Raw genomic sequence first — 17,684 nt, forward strand, 5'->3', positions numbered from 1 at the left:
CTTGGCAGCTGCTGCCTGGCACTGGCTGCTCCAGGTAAGTTTATCATTAACTAGGATCCCCAAGTCCTTCTCCCTGTCAGATTTACCCAGTGGTTTCCCGTTCAGTGTGTAATGGTGATATTGATTCCCTCTTCCCATGTGTATAACCTTACATTTATCATTGTTAAACCTCATCTGCCACCTTTCAGCCCAAGTTTCCAACTTATCCAGATCCATCTGTAGCAGAATACTATCTTCTCTTGTATTAACTGCTTTACATAGTTTTGTATCATCTGCAAATATCGATATTTTACTGTGTAAACCTTTTACCAGATCATTAATGAATATGTTGAAGAGAACAGGTCCCAATACTGACCCCTGCGGTACCCCACTGGTCACAGCGACCCAGTTAGAGACTATACCATTTATAACCACCCTCTGCTTTCTATCACTAAGCCAGTTACTAACCCATTTACACACATGTTCCCCCAGACCAAGCATTCTCATTTTGTGTACCAACCTCTTGTGCGGCACGGTATCAAACGCTTTGGAAAAATCGAGATATACCACGTCCAATGACTCACCGTGGTCCAGCCTATAGCTTACCTCTTCATAAAAACTGATTAGATTGGTTTGACAGGAGCGATTTCTCATAAACCCATGCTGATATGGAGTTAAACAGTTATTCTCATTGAGATAATCCAGAATAACATCCCTCAGAAACCCTTCAAATATTTTACCAACAATAGAGGTTAGACTTACTGGCCTATAATTTCCAGGTTCACTTTTAGAGCCCTTTTTGAATATTGGCACCACATTTGCTATGCGCCAGTCCTGCGGAACAGACCCTGTCGCTATAGAGTCACTAAAAATAAGAAATAATGGTTTATCTATTACATTACTTAGTTCTCTTAGTACTCGTGGGTGTATGCCATCCGGACCCGGAGATTTATCTATTTTAATCTTATTTAGCCGGTTTCGCACCTCTTCTTGGGTTAGATTGGTGACCCTTAATATAGGGTTTTCATTGTTTCTTGGGATTTCACCTAGCATTTCATTTTCCACCGTGAATACCGTGGAGAAGAAGGTGTTTAATATGTTAGCTTTTTCCTCGTCATCTACAACCATTCTTTCCTCACTATTTTTTAAGGGGCCTACATTTTCAGTTTTTATTCTTTTACTATTGATATAGTTGAAGAACAGTTTGGGATTAGTTTTACTCTCCTTAGCAATGTGCTTCTCTGTTTCCTTTTTGGCAGCTTTAATTAGTTTTTTAGATAAAGTATTTTTCTCCCTATAGTTTTTTAGAGCTTCAATGGTGCCATCCTGCTTTAGTAGTGCAAATGCTTTCTTTTTACTGTTAATTGCCTGTCTTACTTCTTTGTTTAGCCACATTGGGTTTTTCCTATTTCTAGTCCTTTTATTCCCACAAGGTATAAACCGCTTACACTGCCTATTTAGGATGTTCTTAAACATTTCCCATTTATTATCTGTATTCTTATTTCTGAGGATATTGTCCCAGTCTACCAGATTAAGGGCATCTCTAAGCTGTTCAAACTTTGCCTTCCTAAAGTTCAATGTTTTTGTGACTCCCTGACAAGTCCCCCTAGTGAAAGACAGGTGAAACTGCACAATATTGTGGTCGCTATTTCCTAAATGCCCGACCACCTGCAGATTTGTTATTCTGTCAGGTCTATTAGATAGTATTAGGTCTAAAAGTGCTGCTCCTCTGGTTGGATTCTGCACCAATTGTGAAAGATAATTTTTCTTGGTTATTAGCAGAAACCTGTTGCCTTTATGGGTTTCACAGGTTTCTGTTTCCCAGTTAATATCCGGGTAGTTAAAGTCCCCCATAACCAGGACCTCATTATGGGTTGCAGCTTCATCTATCTGCTTTAGAAGTAGACTTTCCATGCTTTCTGTTATATTTGGGGGTTTGTAACAGACCCCAATGAGAATTTTGTTACCATTTTTCCCTCCATGAATTTCAACCCATATGGACTCGACATCCTCATTCCCTTCGCTAATATCCTCCCTTAAAGTGGACTTTAGACAAGACTTTACATAGAGACAAACCCCTCCTCCTCTCCGATTTTTACGATCCTTTCTAAACAGACTGTAACCCTGTAAGTTGACTGCCCAGTCATAGCTTTCATCTAACCATGTCTCGGTTATTCCCACTATGTCAAAGTTACCTGTAGATATTTCTGCTTCTAGTTCTTCCATCTTGTTTGTCAGGCTTCTGGCGTTTGCGAGCATGCAGTTTAGAGGATTTTGTTTTGTTCCAATCTCCTCACTGTGGATTGTTTTAGAAATGTTCTTACCTCCCTTCAGAGTATGTTTTCCTGGGTCGTCTTTGTTCGAGTCTAATGTTTTTCTTCCCGTCCCCTCTTCTTCTAGTTTAACGCCCTCCTGATGAGTGTAGCGAGTCTTCTGGCGAATGTGTGTTTCCCAGGTTTGTTGAGGTGTAGTCCGTCTCTGGCGAGGAGTCCATCATACCAGTAATTCACACCGTGGTCCAGGAATCCGAATCCTTGTTGTCTGCACCATCGTCTTAGCCAGTTGTTTGCATCAAGGATCCTGTTCCATCTCCTGGTGCCATGCCCGTCTACTGGAAGGATAGAAGAAAAAACTACCTGTGCATCCAGTTCCTTTACTTTCTTCCCCAACTCTTCAAAGTCCTTGCAGATTGTCGGTAGGTCCTTCCTTGCCGTGTCATTGGTGCCAACATGTATCAGAAGAAATGGGTGGACGTCCTTGGAGCTGAAGAGCTTTGGTATCCTATCGGTCACATCCTTGATCATCGCACCTGGAAGGCAGCATACTTCTCTTGCAGTTATGTCCGGTCTGCAGATGGCTGCTTCTGTGCCTCTCAGTAGTGAATCTCCCACCACCACCACTCTTCGTTGCTTCTTGGCTGTACTTTTTGCTTTCACTTGTTGCTGTGTGCCCTTTTCTTTTTTGCTTGCTGGTATTGCTTCATTCTTAGGTGTGCCATCTTCATCCTCTACAAAGTAGTATGAATTATCCCAGATTAACAGCGCATTCATTTTAATACTGCGGGATCGCTCATTTTGCATACTATACATCACTGCTAATTTTGGTTTTCTTCATCTGGATGATATTAGCGCGAATATTGATATACATTTATATCTATTTCATTACGGACTTTTTATACAATCACTGGTGGTGATTGTTATATTCGCAGCTGCAATATTTATCCTATAATACTTGGCGCCCCTCGGTTTTTTCCTTTTAAAATATATATACAGTCTATATATTTATGTATATATGTCAGTGAGACACATAAGTATATATTTATATTTCATACAGCGCTAGATAGCTTAAAAGCCGGTTATTCAATTTTCGGCTTTTGTTATCTCCTTCTCAAACCCGACAGGATATGAGACATGGTTACATACAGTAAACCTTTTCATATCCCTTATTTTATTACATATTCCTCACTAATAATGTTAGTAGAATTGCATTACCGGCTTTTATGCTATCTAGCTCTGTATTAAATATATATATATATGTGTGTCTCAATGACATATATATATATATATATATATATATATATATATATATACACACTATGTGTAGACATTTATCTTAGCTATCCTATTCTAACCTGTCAGTGTGATTTTACTGTACACCGCACTGAATTGCCGGCTTTTCTCTAGAACACCGCTGTGTATTTCTTGCAAGTCACACTGTTGGTCCGTGTGTAATCCATGTTTTTCTTGCCCCCATAGACTTTCATTGGTGGATTTTTTGTGCAATACACTGACAAATGCAGCATGCTGCAATTTTCTACGCTCGTAAAATACAACTGCGAAATATACTGCCCCATAGAGAATTATTGGTCTATGTGCAATGCGTAGTTTTTGCGCCTCTCATACGTCCGTAAAGCTCTCTAGTGTGATTCCATGAAAAAACCCTCTGAGCCCCTGTTTGCAATTGCAGGAGATAGGAAGAATGCTGCAGACTGATTTAGATGGACCCGTAGCAATGAAAATTTTAGCTCAATTAAAATCTCTTTACTCAATAAAAAATCCCAAAAATTCCTCGTAAAACATTTTATATCTGAAGAGTTGCTTTGAGTTTTCTTATAAAACTACCCGAGTCTGCATTTTCACTAGATATAATAGAACCTGAATCATTTATAAAAACCTCTGTCAGTAGTTCAATCTGCTAATCTGGTAATTTAATAGAAGCTAAGAGTTAAGTTGATCTAGTATAAAGCCGTAGCCAAATATTGTCTGGCTTAATTAACAGATTTCCAATTACCTGTTCAGTGAATTACAGATTTTTGGCTAATGTTATTACAAGGGTTTATTATATGTAAATCTCTTAAGCCATGTGCATTGCCATGTCTCATCACATACTAAACCGATTTTTAGTCTCATATCTTCTCAAGCTTTCCATAATGACGTATTTACTGGTAATATATTCTATAGGAATTAATGAGCCATAAAAGTTCTTAGTTTAAATTGTGCCTTTTTTATAAAGTGGGTCTATAGGGTAATAGTACTTTTTTATATCAATAAAACTAAGGAAAAGATAAAGTGTGGGAAAAAATACAATACAAGGTAAAACTTTCCAAACTATTTTTCCAATATTTTAGCCTTTTCTTCCTTTTATATGGAAGTGATCAAGAAGTCAATAATCAGTTGACTAAGACAAGTATAAAACTTTTGTCGATGGATCAAAACCCTCTTTCCTGACCCCACTCACCCTGTATCTGACTGTCATTACTGGTTTGTTTGTTTGTTTTTTCCCTTGCATGTTTCTCACCTTAATTCCTTGATGCTAACACATTTGGCTTTATCTGTCCATTTGGATCTGACTATTTCCTGTTTGCATTTTCCCTTCTGGCTTCTAATTCTCCCCCCTGTGTCTGTGATCAGTCTACCTGCTGCCCTTCCTCCTGATCACACCTGACCTATTTCATGTACACATAGCTTGTTATAAATGCAGAGTTGCAGGTCGGTTTCCATAAGGATGTCTCTAAAAGGATGCACCAGAAATATGCCAGAAAGGAGCCAGAGGTGAACAGAAGGTACAACTAACCATTGTTATTAAATGTACTCAATTTATTTCTCCTTACTCCACACTTACTCTCATCATGCTGAGATATGCTATAACAGTTTTGACTCCATTACTCCTCACTCTCCTTTGCTAGCCACATACCCCAGCACCATCAAACCAAATAATAATTTCTCATTCCCTCTTGCCTCCCCACCTGACCTCCTCCTCAACATCACATCTCTCCTACTAAAACATAAAACAAGAAGGCCACCCTCCTTCTCCCACCTGCTCTCCCTCTCTCTGCTTTTTCTCACTGCTAGCAACATATCTCCCAATCCTGGACCCCCAGAGCTCATACCTCCCATTACTACCTCCTCCAATCGCTCCCAACCCAATATAAACACCCAAAGTCTCGCCCACTTCAAATCCGTGCCCTTGATGCCAACCTCCCTCTCTCTGGAGCACTCTGGAATGCCCGCTCCATCTGCAATAAACTCCATGTGATTCACAACCTCTTTACCTCTTGTAATTTTTTCTTTCTGGGCCGCACCGAAACATGGCTGATATCCTCCGACACAGCCTACTTTGCTGCGCTATGTTACGGTGGCCTCCACTTCACCCACACTCCACCAGGTCTCTTGCCAGAGCGAGGAGTAGTGGACCTTCTCCTGTCTTCTAACTGTACCTTTAACCCAATCCCACCTCTAGCCTCCCTTATCCTCCCCTCTTTTGAAGTCCACTTTGTTCACATCTACTCACCCTGCAACCTCCAAGTGGCTGTCATATATCGATCTCCATGCCCAACCACTGCCTTTATTGACCTGTTTTCCACCTGGTTTCTTCACTTTTTCTCTGCTCACCATCATCATGGGTGACTTCAACATCCTCATTGACACCCACCAGTCGGCAGTCTCCAAACCCCTGTCTTTTACTTCATCTTTTGGACATACTCAGTGGTCCTCCTCAGCCACCCACACAGACAGATATACATTAGACCTAGTCTTCACCCGTCTCTGCTCCTTATCTAACTTCACAACCAATCCGACCACCATCTACTCATGTTCTCATCACTGTCCTCCCCACCTGTCACCCATGTCCACCAACTTGCGCACCCCCACAGAAACCTCACACATCTAGACACTCACACACTCTCTGACTATTCTATTACTGTCCTCCATAGCTTCACTCCACAACACAAAAACTGCCACTAGTTTCTACAATGCCACTCTTGCATCAGCCATCGACTCAGTAGCCCCTGTCATGCATTGCAGAGTGCGATGTATCAATAGAGAACCCTGGCACAATAACATCCCTAAAAAGCTTGGGAAAGTATCCAGAATTGCAGAGCAGCATTGGAAGAAAATGCACTCACAAGATGACTTCCCTTCATTCAAACAAGCAACACTCACATTCCAATCAGCTCTCACCTCCACAAAACAGGCCTACTTTACATCCCTTGTATCTTCCTTATATACAACCCCAAACAGTTGTTCAAAACTTTAACTGCCCCCTCCGACTTCCTTAATCTCTGCCGAGGACTTTGCCACTCACTTCAAAAATAAGATAGACCAAACAAGGAAAGTCTTTGTTGTCCAACCACCACAAACCCTTTATATGCCAGACCAATGTCCTAACCCCATAACTTCCCTCTCCAAAATCACTGAAGGAGAGCTAACTCATCTCCTCTCCAAATCACACCTCACCACTTGTGTACTTGACCTCATCCCATCCAACCTCCTCCCAACCTCACCACTACACTTATCCTATCCCTAACCCATCTCTTCAGCCTATCACTAACTTCTGGTACCTCTGTTTTCAAACATGCCACAATCACACCTATCCTCAAAAAGCCTACCCTTGACCCGAGTGCTATGTCCAGCTATCACCCCATTTCTTTGCCCCCATTTGCTTCCAAACTCCTTGAGTAGCATGTCTATGCTGAACTTTCCTCTCACTTTGCATCTATCTCGCTCTTTGACAACCTACAACCTGGATTCTGTCCCCACCATTCTATTGAGACTGCCCAGACCAAACTTACTAATGACTTACAGTCAAAGCTAACTGACAATTCTCTATACTCCTCCTTCTAGACCTGCCCGCTGCCTTGGACAAAGTTGACCACTGGGTCCTACTACAGAGCCTCTCTTCTTTTGGTGTCAAAGACCTTGCCCTATCCTGGATCTCCTCCTACCTTACCAACTGCATATTTAGCATTTCCTACTCCCACTCTACCTCCTCATCTTGCCCGCTCTCTGTTGGTGTCCCTCAAGGCTCTGTCCAAGGAAGCCTTCTCTTCTCAATTTATACCCTTGGCCTAGGACAACTCAAAGTCCTATGGCTTCCATTACCACCTGTATGCTGATGATACTCAGATCTATCTCTCTGGCCCAGATGTCACCTCTCTGCTCTCCAGAATCCCAGAGTGTGTATCAGCCATATCCTCCTTTTTCTCCTCTCGCTTCCTGAAGCTCAATGTGGACAAATCCGAACTAATTATCTTTATTCCATCTCACATACCTTCCCTACCTGATCTATCTATCACAAAAAATATCACACTTTCCCCTGTCCCGGTGAATCTGCTTCTTCGGAGTAACCCTTGACTCTGCCCTGTCCTTCAAACCGCACATCCAAGCTCTCACCACCTCCTGTCGCCTCAAGCTCAAAACTATTTCCAAAGTACGTCCTTTCCTCAACTCTCACTCTACCAAAATGCTTGTGCATACCCTAATCATCTCCCTCCTCGACTACTGCAGCATCTTCCTTTGTGGCCTACCTTCTAACACTCTTGCACCCCTCCAGTCCGTCCTTAACTCTGCTGCCTGACTAGTTAATCTCTCTCCTCACTACACTCCTGCTTCCCCTCTTTGCAAATCCCTTCACTGGCTCCCAATTTCCCAGCGTATCCAGTTTAACCTACTATCACTGACCTACAAAGCCATCCATAACCTTTCTCCTCCATATATTTCCAAACTAATCTTTCAATATCTTCCCTCACGTAGTCTCTGGTCCTCCCAAGACCTCCTTCTCTCCTCCACGCTTATTCACTCCTCAGCCAATCGCATCCAAGATTTCTCCCGAATATCCCCTATCCTCTGGAATTCTGTGCTCAAACACGTCCGTTATCCACCACATTTAGATCCTTCAGACAGAAACTGAAAACCCATCTCTTCAAAAAAGCTTACAACCTGTAATGACCACGCGGCTACCTCAACACCATTGGAGCTAGGGTTGAGCGAGTTTTCTTTTTATAGGATCGGGTCGGGTTTCACGAAACCTGACTTTTTCAAAAGTCGGGTCAAGTGAAATCGGCCGATCCTATAGAAAAGTCGGGTCGCGGTCGGCCAGGCCCTGGGATCCAAATTTAAGTGTAAAATAAAGAATCAAAATAAAAAATATTGATATACTTACCCTCGGACGCGCTCTGGTTCTCACTGGCAGCCTTCCTTCCTAAGAATGAGCACCTGAAGGACCTTCGATGACGTCACGGCTTGTGATTGGTCACGTGAGCGGTCACATGGGCGTCACACGACCAATCACAAGCCGCAATGTCATCTAAGGTCCTTCAGGCGCTGATTCTTAGGAAGGAAGGCTGCGGGTTAGAACCAGGGCGCGTCCGAGGGTGAGTATATACCTATTAGGAATATACTCACCCTCGGACGCGCCCTCGGACGCTTCCTTCTTAAGAATTAGCGCCTGAAGGACCTTTGATGACTTCGCAGCTTGTGATTGGTCGCGTGACCGCCCATGTGACCACTCACGCGACCAATCACAAGCCGCGACATCATCGAAGGCCCTTCAGGCGCTCATTCTTAGGAAGGAAGGCTGCCGGTGAGAACCAGGGCGCATCCGAGGGTGAGTATATCAATATTTTTTTATTTTTATTCTTTATTTTACACTTAAATATGAATTCCGATACCGATTCCCGATATCTTAAACATATCGGAACTCTGTATCGGAATTCTGATTCCAGATCAGAAGATCGCCGACCTCATGGCCGACCCCACACAGGGGTCGGGTTTCATGAAACCCGACTTTGCCAAAAGTCGGCGACTTCTGAATCTGGCCGACCCGTTTCGCTCAACCCTAATTGGAGCTACTGCACCTCCCATAATCCTGTAGAATGTAAGCCCATAAGGCAGTGTTCCCCTACTCCGGTCCTCAAGAAACACCAACAGGTCATGTTTTCAGGATTTCCTTAGTATTGCAAAGGTAATAAGTGCATCAACTGGACAGGCAAGCATTCAATCACCTGTGCAATGCTAAGGAAATACTGAAAACATGACCTGTTGGTGGCTTTTGAGGACCGGAGTTGGGGAACACTGCCATAAGGGCAGGGTCCTCTTCCCTCTGTACTAGTCTGCCATTGACAGTTTGTTTACTGTAAGTGATATTTGTATTTTGATGTAACCCCGTCTCATGTACAGCACCATGGAATTAATGGTGCTATATAAATAAACAATAATAATAACCCTGGAATGGTGAGTCAATTTCACTCCAATCAGATCTAATTCCCGTGATATCAGTATGAATTGCGCCATGCGGTAATTGGATGGGATGAAGTTAAAGGGGTTGGTTATATTTGAGGACAATTATTACTATAATGTATAATTTTGGGCTGATGGACAAGTCTGGCCACATCTTTCTCCATCATCAGCCACTGTATGGACACGAGAACTGGTCGATGTGTGAGGGTAAAAAGGAAAAGTGTCCGACTAACTGAGAATCCATCAGTGAGCTTCATCTCACAGTCTAACAGGAAAATTTAAATATTTTTTTTATTATCTATCCTTTTCTGAGCTCATATACTGATTTTTGGCCACAGACCACACTAAAATTGAACATGAGGGGAAACAAAGTGTGTAAAAGCAAAAAATTTGTAATGAACCCCAATTGCAGAAATTATTTTAGCTTAAAATACATGCACTTAAGTAAAAAAAAGGCCCCAAAGGGGGCTTTACCCTATTTAAGAGCTCAAAGAAATTGTTTAAATCAGAAAATTACCTATGTTTAAATCATGTTTTCATGCTAAAGGAATTTTCTCCTTGTTATTATCTTGATTTAAAATAAAATAAAAACTGAAATGTTGCAAATTAAACTGTGGTAAACTTAATACTGAGTTTTCGCAAAATTAACTCCTACCCCAAAAATAACCCCCTAGCATGATTTTACAGGATTTTTACAGTATGCTTGAAATATGAACACCACTCCAAAAATAAGCCTCAGGCTGCTTTTACACTTACTGGGTTTTTTGTGGCACGTTATTGTGGGCCTTTTTTGAGGGCCGTATCGCCGCAATTTTCAAGGTCTGCCGTAATATCGGACCACAAAAAACTTGCATAACATGAAATTATTGCGCCCCGTCTTTGCGGACCCATAGAAATCTATTGGGACTTCAAAAACGGCTGCAAAATCATGGCAAGTGTAAAAGCAGCCATAGATATAGTCAGGACCGGTGTTTGGAAGATTCTTTAACAGCAGGAGCCTAGAGGAACTGAAGAGGAAACAGGCTGGTATGCAAATACAACAGTACAGCATTAGGAGAAAGGGGAGGGCAAACTGGGCAATTCCCCAGAGCACCTACTCTCTTGGGGCCCCACAGCATTTCTATTATGAGGTTAAGACTGCTTGAGGACATCACAGTCATGTGACCATAATGTCACCAAAGGTCCTTTAACTGCAGAAGGCTAGAGAAACTGAAGAGGAGACAAGCAGGTACGTACCATATGTGTAGTGTGTATATTTACAGGTTTTGTTCATTGTGTACACATGTATGATGTAGCGTTGGCACCCTTGCACGGGCACTGCTGTACTCCTCGTTCCTGGTCCGCTTCCTGTTACCCTCCTCTCACTTCGGGCCCGGCACCTCTGCACGATTCCCAGCAGGCATGCCGATCCTCTGTAGCCTCCGTCCCTTGTCCCACGTGTCCATCTCCTGCTGCTTCTTCCTTGACACTGCGTGCTCCCCGCAGTCTTCCTGGTATGGCTCTGAGAGCGCACGCGCACACTCCTGGTTTCTTAATGAGACAGCACGCTATTTTCAAAAAAGTGCTTCAACCAATGGCTGAGTGACTCTTGCTATTTCTGGCACATCTGCCCTAAGGGAGGTGCCTGAGCAACAAGTGTTTCCATTTGCTTTTCACAAGTTCCTTGTACCTGCATGCTGGTGTTCCGCAAATACCTTGCTAACTCTGGTTTGTCTCCCCAGTGTGCCTGCTGAGTCTCTCTACATCTCTCTGGACTACGCCAGTACCCTCTGCACCTGTTCCACCAGCTGCTGCCCTCTACAAGCTTCAGCTGTTTACCATTTACCAAGCTCTCCGTCTCCTCAAGTTCCTGCAAGCCCGCCTGTCTCGCTGGGTCCGCTTCCATGTGATCGGAGTCTAACTGGAGGAACCACCTTGCGTTCCTCGAACATCCCAACCTGGCCCTGTTTGAGGGGTCTTTCTATGGGTGTCTAGGGCTTGCATAGTTATGGCCCCTTCAGAGCCCCCCCAAATAGTGGCCCTGTGGGTCCACGAAAATTTCATTAAACGAATGTACACTTCAACATCTGTGCCTCCATTTCCATTCGTTACATATGAGCAATGTGTATATATGCATGTGTATGTGCATTGTGTGTGTGATGACATGATTATATTTGAATAAACTTTTGTTTATTCAAGAATAAATGTGGATTGTTGTTCATGGAGCAAAGTAAGTCATCCCCTGCAAATAAGCCCTTACCCATTCTTCGGAGCAAAAATTAATATAAGATCCTGTCTTATTTTTGGAGAAACAGGGCCTGTTTTCTGCCTAATTCTTCCTGTTCTGCAGATTCATATTTCAGTAGTAATCACAAGATCATCTCAAGCAGGACTACAACCAAAAGTAATATCTTTATAAAAATAATAGGGATGAGTGAACGTGCTTGGTGATAATTGGATTGGATATCACTCGAATATCTGGGTGCTCGGATATGCTCGTTACTTGTCAAGCATTAACTATTGCTTAATTGCAAATTTGAATTCCCATTCGAATTATTCATTAGATGCTTCAGTACAAAAAAAGTTTGAGGTCTATTCATTGCAGCTAATGTCCATGTGGATGTCCAGAAAAACAGGAAGATAGAGTCTAAAAAGCCCAGTAGCTACTGTGAAAGCTGCAATATTCCTATTTTTATACAGATTGGAAAAAAATTGCCAAAACATAAATCTATTTAACACAAAATAACTAATTTAAACAATTGGTCATTTTCTCATGACAACTTCTCTATAACAAAAGATAAGGTGACATGACTGCATACATAACCATGTATATAAAATAGAATGAAATTATCAGAAAATAAAAGCAAATTAGAATAAACGATATGCATCAGTATTTGGTTTTAATTATTAAAATTATTATAGGTGATACAAATCATTTTAAATGAAAAGTGCAATTCTTATACATTTTCAAGTGTGACATCATATAAAAATCCCTCAATTGTATTGTCAAGCTATTTGGAAATTCTCCTGTGTGCCTGGGTTAAGATACAATGATAGATCTCATTATTTGGAGCTGACTTGGAGCCAAGGGTCTACAATGGTGACAGCATGGATATGTAAATGTTATGAATGCACCAAAGATAAAGAAGTTCCTTTGGATGGCAGATAGAACCCAAGTGTAAGGGTACCGTCACACTCAGCAACTTTCCAATGATCACGACCAGCGATATGACCTGGCCGTTATCGTTGGAAAGTCCTTGTGTGGTCGCTGGAGAGCTGTCACACAGACAGCTCTCCAGTGACCAACGATGCCGAAGTCCCCGGGTAACCAGGGTAAACATCGGGTTACTAAGCGCAGGGCCGCGCTTAGTAACCCGATGTTTACCCTGGTTACCATTGTAAATGTAAAAAAAACCCCACTACATACTTACATTCCGGTGTCTGTCACGTCCCTCGCCGTCAGCTTCCGCACTGACTGTGAGGGCCGGCCGTAAAGCAGAGCACAGCGGTGACATCACCGCTGTGCTTTACGGCTGGTGCTCACAGTCAGTGCGGGAAGCTGACGGCGAGCGACGTGACAGACACCGGAATGTAAGTATGTAGTGTTTTTTTTTTTTTTACATTTACAATGGTAACCAGGGTAAATATCGGGTTACTAAGCGCGGCCCTGCGCTTAGTAACCCGATGTTTACCCTGGTTACAAGTGAACACATCGCTGGATCGGCGTCACACACGCCGATTCAGCGATGTCAGCGGGTGATCCAGCGACGAAATAAAGTTCTGGCCTTCTAGCTCCGACCAGCGATGTCACAGCAGGATCCTGATCGCTGCTGCGTGTCAAACACAACGATATCGCTATCCAGGACGCTGCAACGTCACGGATCGCTATCGTTATCGTTGTAATGTTGTTCAGTGTGAAGGTACCTTAACTCTGTTCCAAGGTAAGCCATCATTAGCTAAACACAAGTTTTCACAGTATTTTTCATGAACATAATCATCTTTAAAATTAGATATTTACATATACAAAAGAAAAAACAAAGTCGGTTAAGAATTAGTCATTATTACCTTTTTTTCTCAAGATGACACTTGCATGCTTGCGGCCATTTCGGTTTTCCACATGACAGGTGTAGTTACCCAGGTCTCCTTCTTGAACAGCATCAAATGTTAAAGCCAGTTCTACCTCTTTCTCCCCAAGGTGTTCTCTGAGTAACCTATAAAGATATATCACCATAAACTGATCACAGTGCAAGGAAACGTTATCAGAGTGCAAAGAAACATTAATGGCACATTTCTCATGGATTTTTAAGTGCAGATCACAGGTTTGGATACACCTGTACAAGCAATGGTTTTCATTGTTCTTTTTGAAGTGTGCACATTGTAGATTCCCCCTTTTAATTCTGATTATGCATTTACACATTTTTGGCATTCTCTCAAGTAGCTTCTTCCTGTTGCTACTTGGAATGGTTTTCCTACAGTCTTGAAGGAGCACACCTAGGTGCTGAGCACTTGTTGGCTGCTTTGCCTTCACTCTGCAGTCCAACTCATCCCAAACTACAGTGCCTTGCGAAAGTAGAGATGTGACGGGGGTCAGCGATGCCCTCGTTTCCGGCCGCCCGGCCGGAAGCGCCGGTTAAATGCCGCTGTCAGCGTTTGACAGCGGCATTTAACTAGTTAATAGCTGCGGGTGAATCGCGATTTTACCTGCTGCTATTGTGGGCACATGTCAGCTGATCAAAACAGCTGACATGTCCCGGCTTTGATGCGGGCTCACTGCCGGAGCCCTGCATCAAAGCGGGGGATCTGACCTTGGACTTACTATCCTGTCCGAGGTCAGAAAGGGATTTACCTAGGTAATTGGAATCCCAGGTTGGCAGAACCAATATATGACCACTCATGTTGTGATGGTATAATTATCAGAACTAAAAGGTTATTGACACCTTTAAATATGGGAAAAAATATTTTTACATATATTAGTAGTGACCTTTATTCATGAAAATTGCAATAAGTTTCTAACTGCAATGTTTATTCCTTTTCAAACTTTTTTAAATACATGTTGCAATCTGGTCAAAGTATGAGGTTTTTCTCTTCTGGAAGTGTCTATGAGTAATACAGGATGGATGTGAGCTCGCCGCTGTGTATCCAGGATTGCTGTCATCACTGCTCAAATATCAGCACAGCTTGTACCTTGCACTTACTTCCTCTTAGCGCTCCTTGAGATGTCCATCTTTTTCCGCGCGAGTGTTATTCATAGACAGTACTCGAACTCATAATAGCCAATGGGGTAATTTGCATTTCACGTCATAGAATCAGGGGCATCTGACGAGTGATGAGAGTCTCCGTGCTCCATTTAAGAAATCTTACTTCAGTCAGGGAATAAGATTCCGGGCATAGGGAATGCCACAGTTCGGCAATAATTAAATGAGCTGTGATTTTACACCACCTCTGTACCCAAGCTTCACCCACTTTGGCAAAACTGGGAGAGACTGACATTAAAATGTCAAAAGTCACAACATCTTACTGCAACTCAGAGTTACGCAAAAATGTCACGACTGTTGATAGCAATTTACGTTATAACTAGATGGTGGCCCGATTCTAACGCATCAGGTATTCTAGAATATGTATGTACATAGCAGCCACATAGTATATGGCACAGGCCATGACATATTCTTGAATTCCCGATGCGTTAATACAGGCCACGCAGTATATAACACAGCCCAAACAGTATATAACACAGCCCACGCAGTATATAACATTGCCCACATAGTATATAACACTGGCCATGTAGTATATAGCAGCCATGTAGTATATAACACAGCCCACACAGTATATAACACTGCCCACGTAGTATATAACGCAGCCCACGCAGTATATGACATTGCCCACATAGTATATAACACTGCCCATGTAGTATATAGCAATGTGGGCACTATATGCGTGGTTAAAAAAGACTTAAAATAAAAAATAAACATATACTCACCTTCCGTAGGCCCCTTGAAGTCCTGGCACCTGTGTGCGGTGCACGCGGCAGCATCCGGGGCCAGGGTTGGTATGAGCGCAGGACCTGTGATGACATAGCTGTCACATGACCGTGATGTCATGGAAGGTCCTTCTCGCATAGCATCCTTAGCACCAGAACCTGCCGCTTGCACTGTCGAGGACAGCGCCACGTCGGAGGGTGAGAATAACCTTTTTTTTTATTATTATTATTTTTAACATTAGATCGTTTTACTATTGATGCTGCATATGCAGCATCAATAGTAAAAAGTTGGTCACACAGGGTTAATAGCTGCGGTAATGGAGTGCGTTACACCGCGGCATAATGCGGTCCGTTAACGCTGCTATTAACCCTGTGTGAAGGCTGACTGGAGGGGAGTATGGAGCGGGCACTGACTGCGGGGAAGAAGGAGCGGCCATGTTGCCGTTGGACTGTGCCCGTCGCTGATTGGTCGTGGCAATGGTCATGGGCGTTTTGCCACGACCAATCAGTGACTTGGATTTCCATGACAGACAGAGGCCGCGACCAATGAATATCCGTGACAGATAGACAGAAGGACGTCAGAAAGACGGAATTGACCCTTAGACAATTATATAGTAGATTATATAATTCTTGCAAAATTGCTTTGATGAACTGGGGCCCAAGTATAAGCCAGCATTGTTGTGTACTAATTGCCTTTATGGATAGATCACAAGATAACCATGTAATATTTTGATATAAAGTCGTCCTTCCACTAAAGCCGCCATACACATTAGACTAACATCTGCCAAACCAACCTAACTCCGGACAACTGATTGTCAAGGAAGAAATTGTCTTGTTTTGGACCTCTGATGGCATTATCCCAGTGATAAGCAAACTACCAGACATGTCTGATGACGGCTCTCTCATAGAGAACAAAGGAGCACCTCGCCAATCACCAACTGATTTTTTACATCAATTTAATAAGTAGTAAAAGGGCAAAAAACATTTCCTATCTTTTTGATTGTAATATATCAATGAAAAATGTATGACATATTGATAGTAACCCGCATGTGTTTAGTTTTCTACACACCCATTGATTTTTAATGGGCAAGTCTAATCCAGAATATGGGCGAGTCTGATCCAGAATATGGGCGAGTCTGATCCAGAATATGGGCGAGTCTGATCCAGAATATGGGCGAGTCTGATCCAGAATATGGGCGAGTCTGATCCAGAATATGGGTGAGTCTGATCCAGAATATGGGCGAGTCTGATCCAGAATATGAGCGAGTCTAATACAGAATATGGGCGAGTCTGATCCAGAATATGGGCGAGTCTGATCCAGAATATGGGCGAGTCTGATCCAGAATATGGGCGAGTCTGATCCAGAATATGGGCGAGTCTGATCCAGAATATGGGCGAGTCTGATCCAGAATATGGGCGAGTCTGATCCAGACTATGGGCGAGTCTGATCCAGAATATGGGCGAGTCTGATCCAGAATATGGGCGCATCTGATCCAGAATATGGGCGAGTCTGATCCAGAATATGGGCGAGTCTGATCCAGAATATGGGCGCATCTGATCCAGAATATGGCCGAGTCTAATCTAGAATATGGGCGAGTCTAATCCAGAATATGGGCGAGTCTGATCCAGAATATGGGTGAGTCTGATCCAGAATATGGGTGAGTCTGATCCAGAATATGGGCGAGTCTGATCCAGAATATGGGCGAGTCTGATCCAGAATATGGGCGAGTCTGATCCAGAATATGGGCGAGTCTGATCCAGAATATGAGCGAGTCTAATCCCGAATATGGGCGAGTCTAATACAGAATATGGGCGAGTCTGATACAGAATATGGGCGAGTCTGATCCAGAATATGGGCGAGTCTGATCCAGAATATGGGCGAGTCTGATCCAGAATATGGGCGAGTCTGATCCAGAATATGGGCGAGTCTGATCCAGAATATGGGCGAGTCTGATCCAGAATATGGGCGAGTCTGATCCAGAATATGGGCGAGTCTGATCCAGAATATGGGCGAGTCTGATCCAGAATATGAGCGAGTCTAATCCCGAATATGGGCGAGTCTAATACAGAATATGGGCGAGTCTGATCCAGAATATGGGCGAGTCTGATCCAGAATATGGGCGAGTCTGATCCAGAATATGGGCGAGTCTGATCCAGAATATGGGCGAGTCTAATCCAAATATGGGCGAGTCTAATCCAGAATATGGGCGAGGCTGATCCAGAATATGGGCGAG

The 17,684-nt window shown here is 43.0% G+C and overlaps 1 protein-coding gene across 1 annotated transcript in view; it reads right to left on the bottom strand.

Moving 5' to 3' along the window:
• IL1RAPL2 (interleukin 1 receptor accessory protein like 2) overlaps nt 1-17,684 on the bottom strand; it is a 1,239,912-nt gene that overhangs the window by 70,735 nt on the left and 1,151,493 nt on the right. The window contains exon 8 of the mRNA XM_069747077.1: nt 13,539-13,684. Coding sequence (XP_069603178.1) covers nt 13,539-13,684 — 146 coding nt within the window. The remainder of the gene's footprint in view (nt 1-13,538; nt 13,685-17,684) is intronic.

The sequence above is a fragment of the Ranitomeya imitator genome, chromosome 2 (genome assembly GCF_032444005.1).
Source record: "Ranitomeya imitator isolate aRanImi1 chromosome 2, aRanImi1.pri, whole genome shotgun sequence".
In the NCBI taxonomy this organism is placed as follows: Eukaryota; Metazoa; Chordata; class Amphibia; order Anura; family Dendrobatidae; genus Ranitomeya; species Ranitomeya imitator.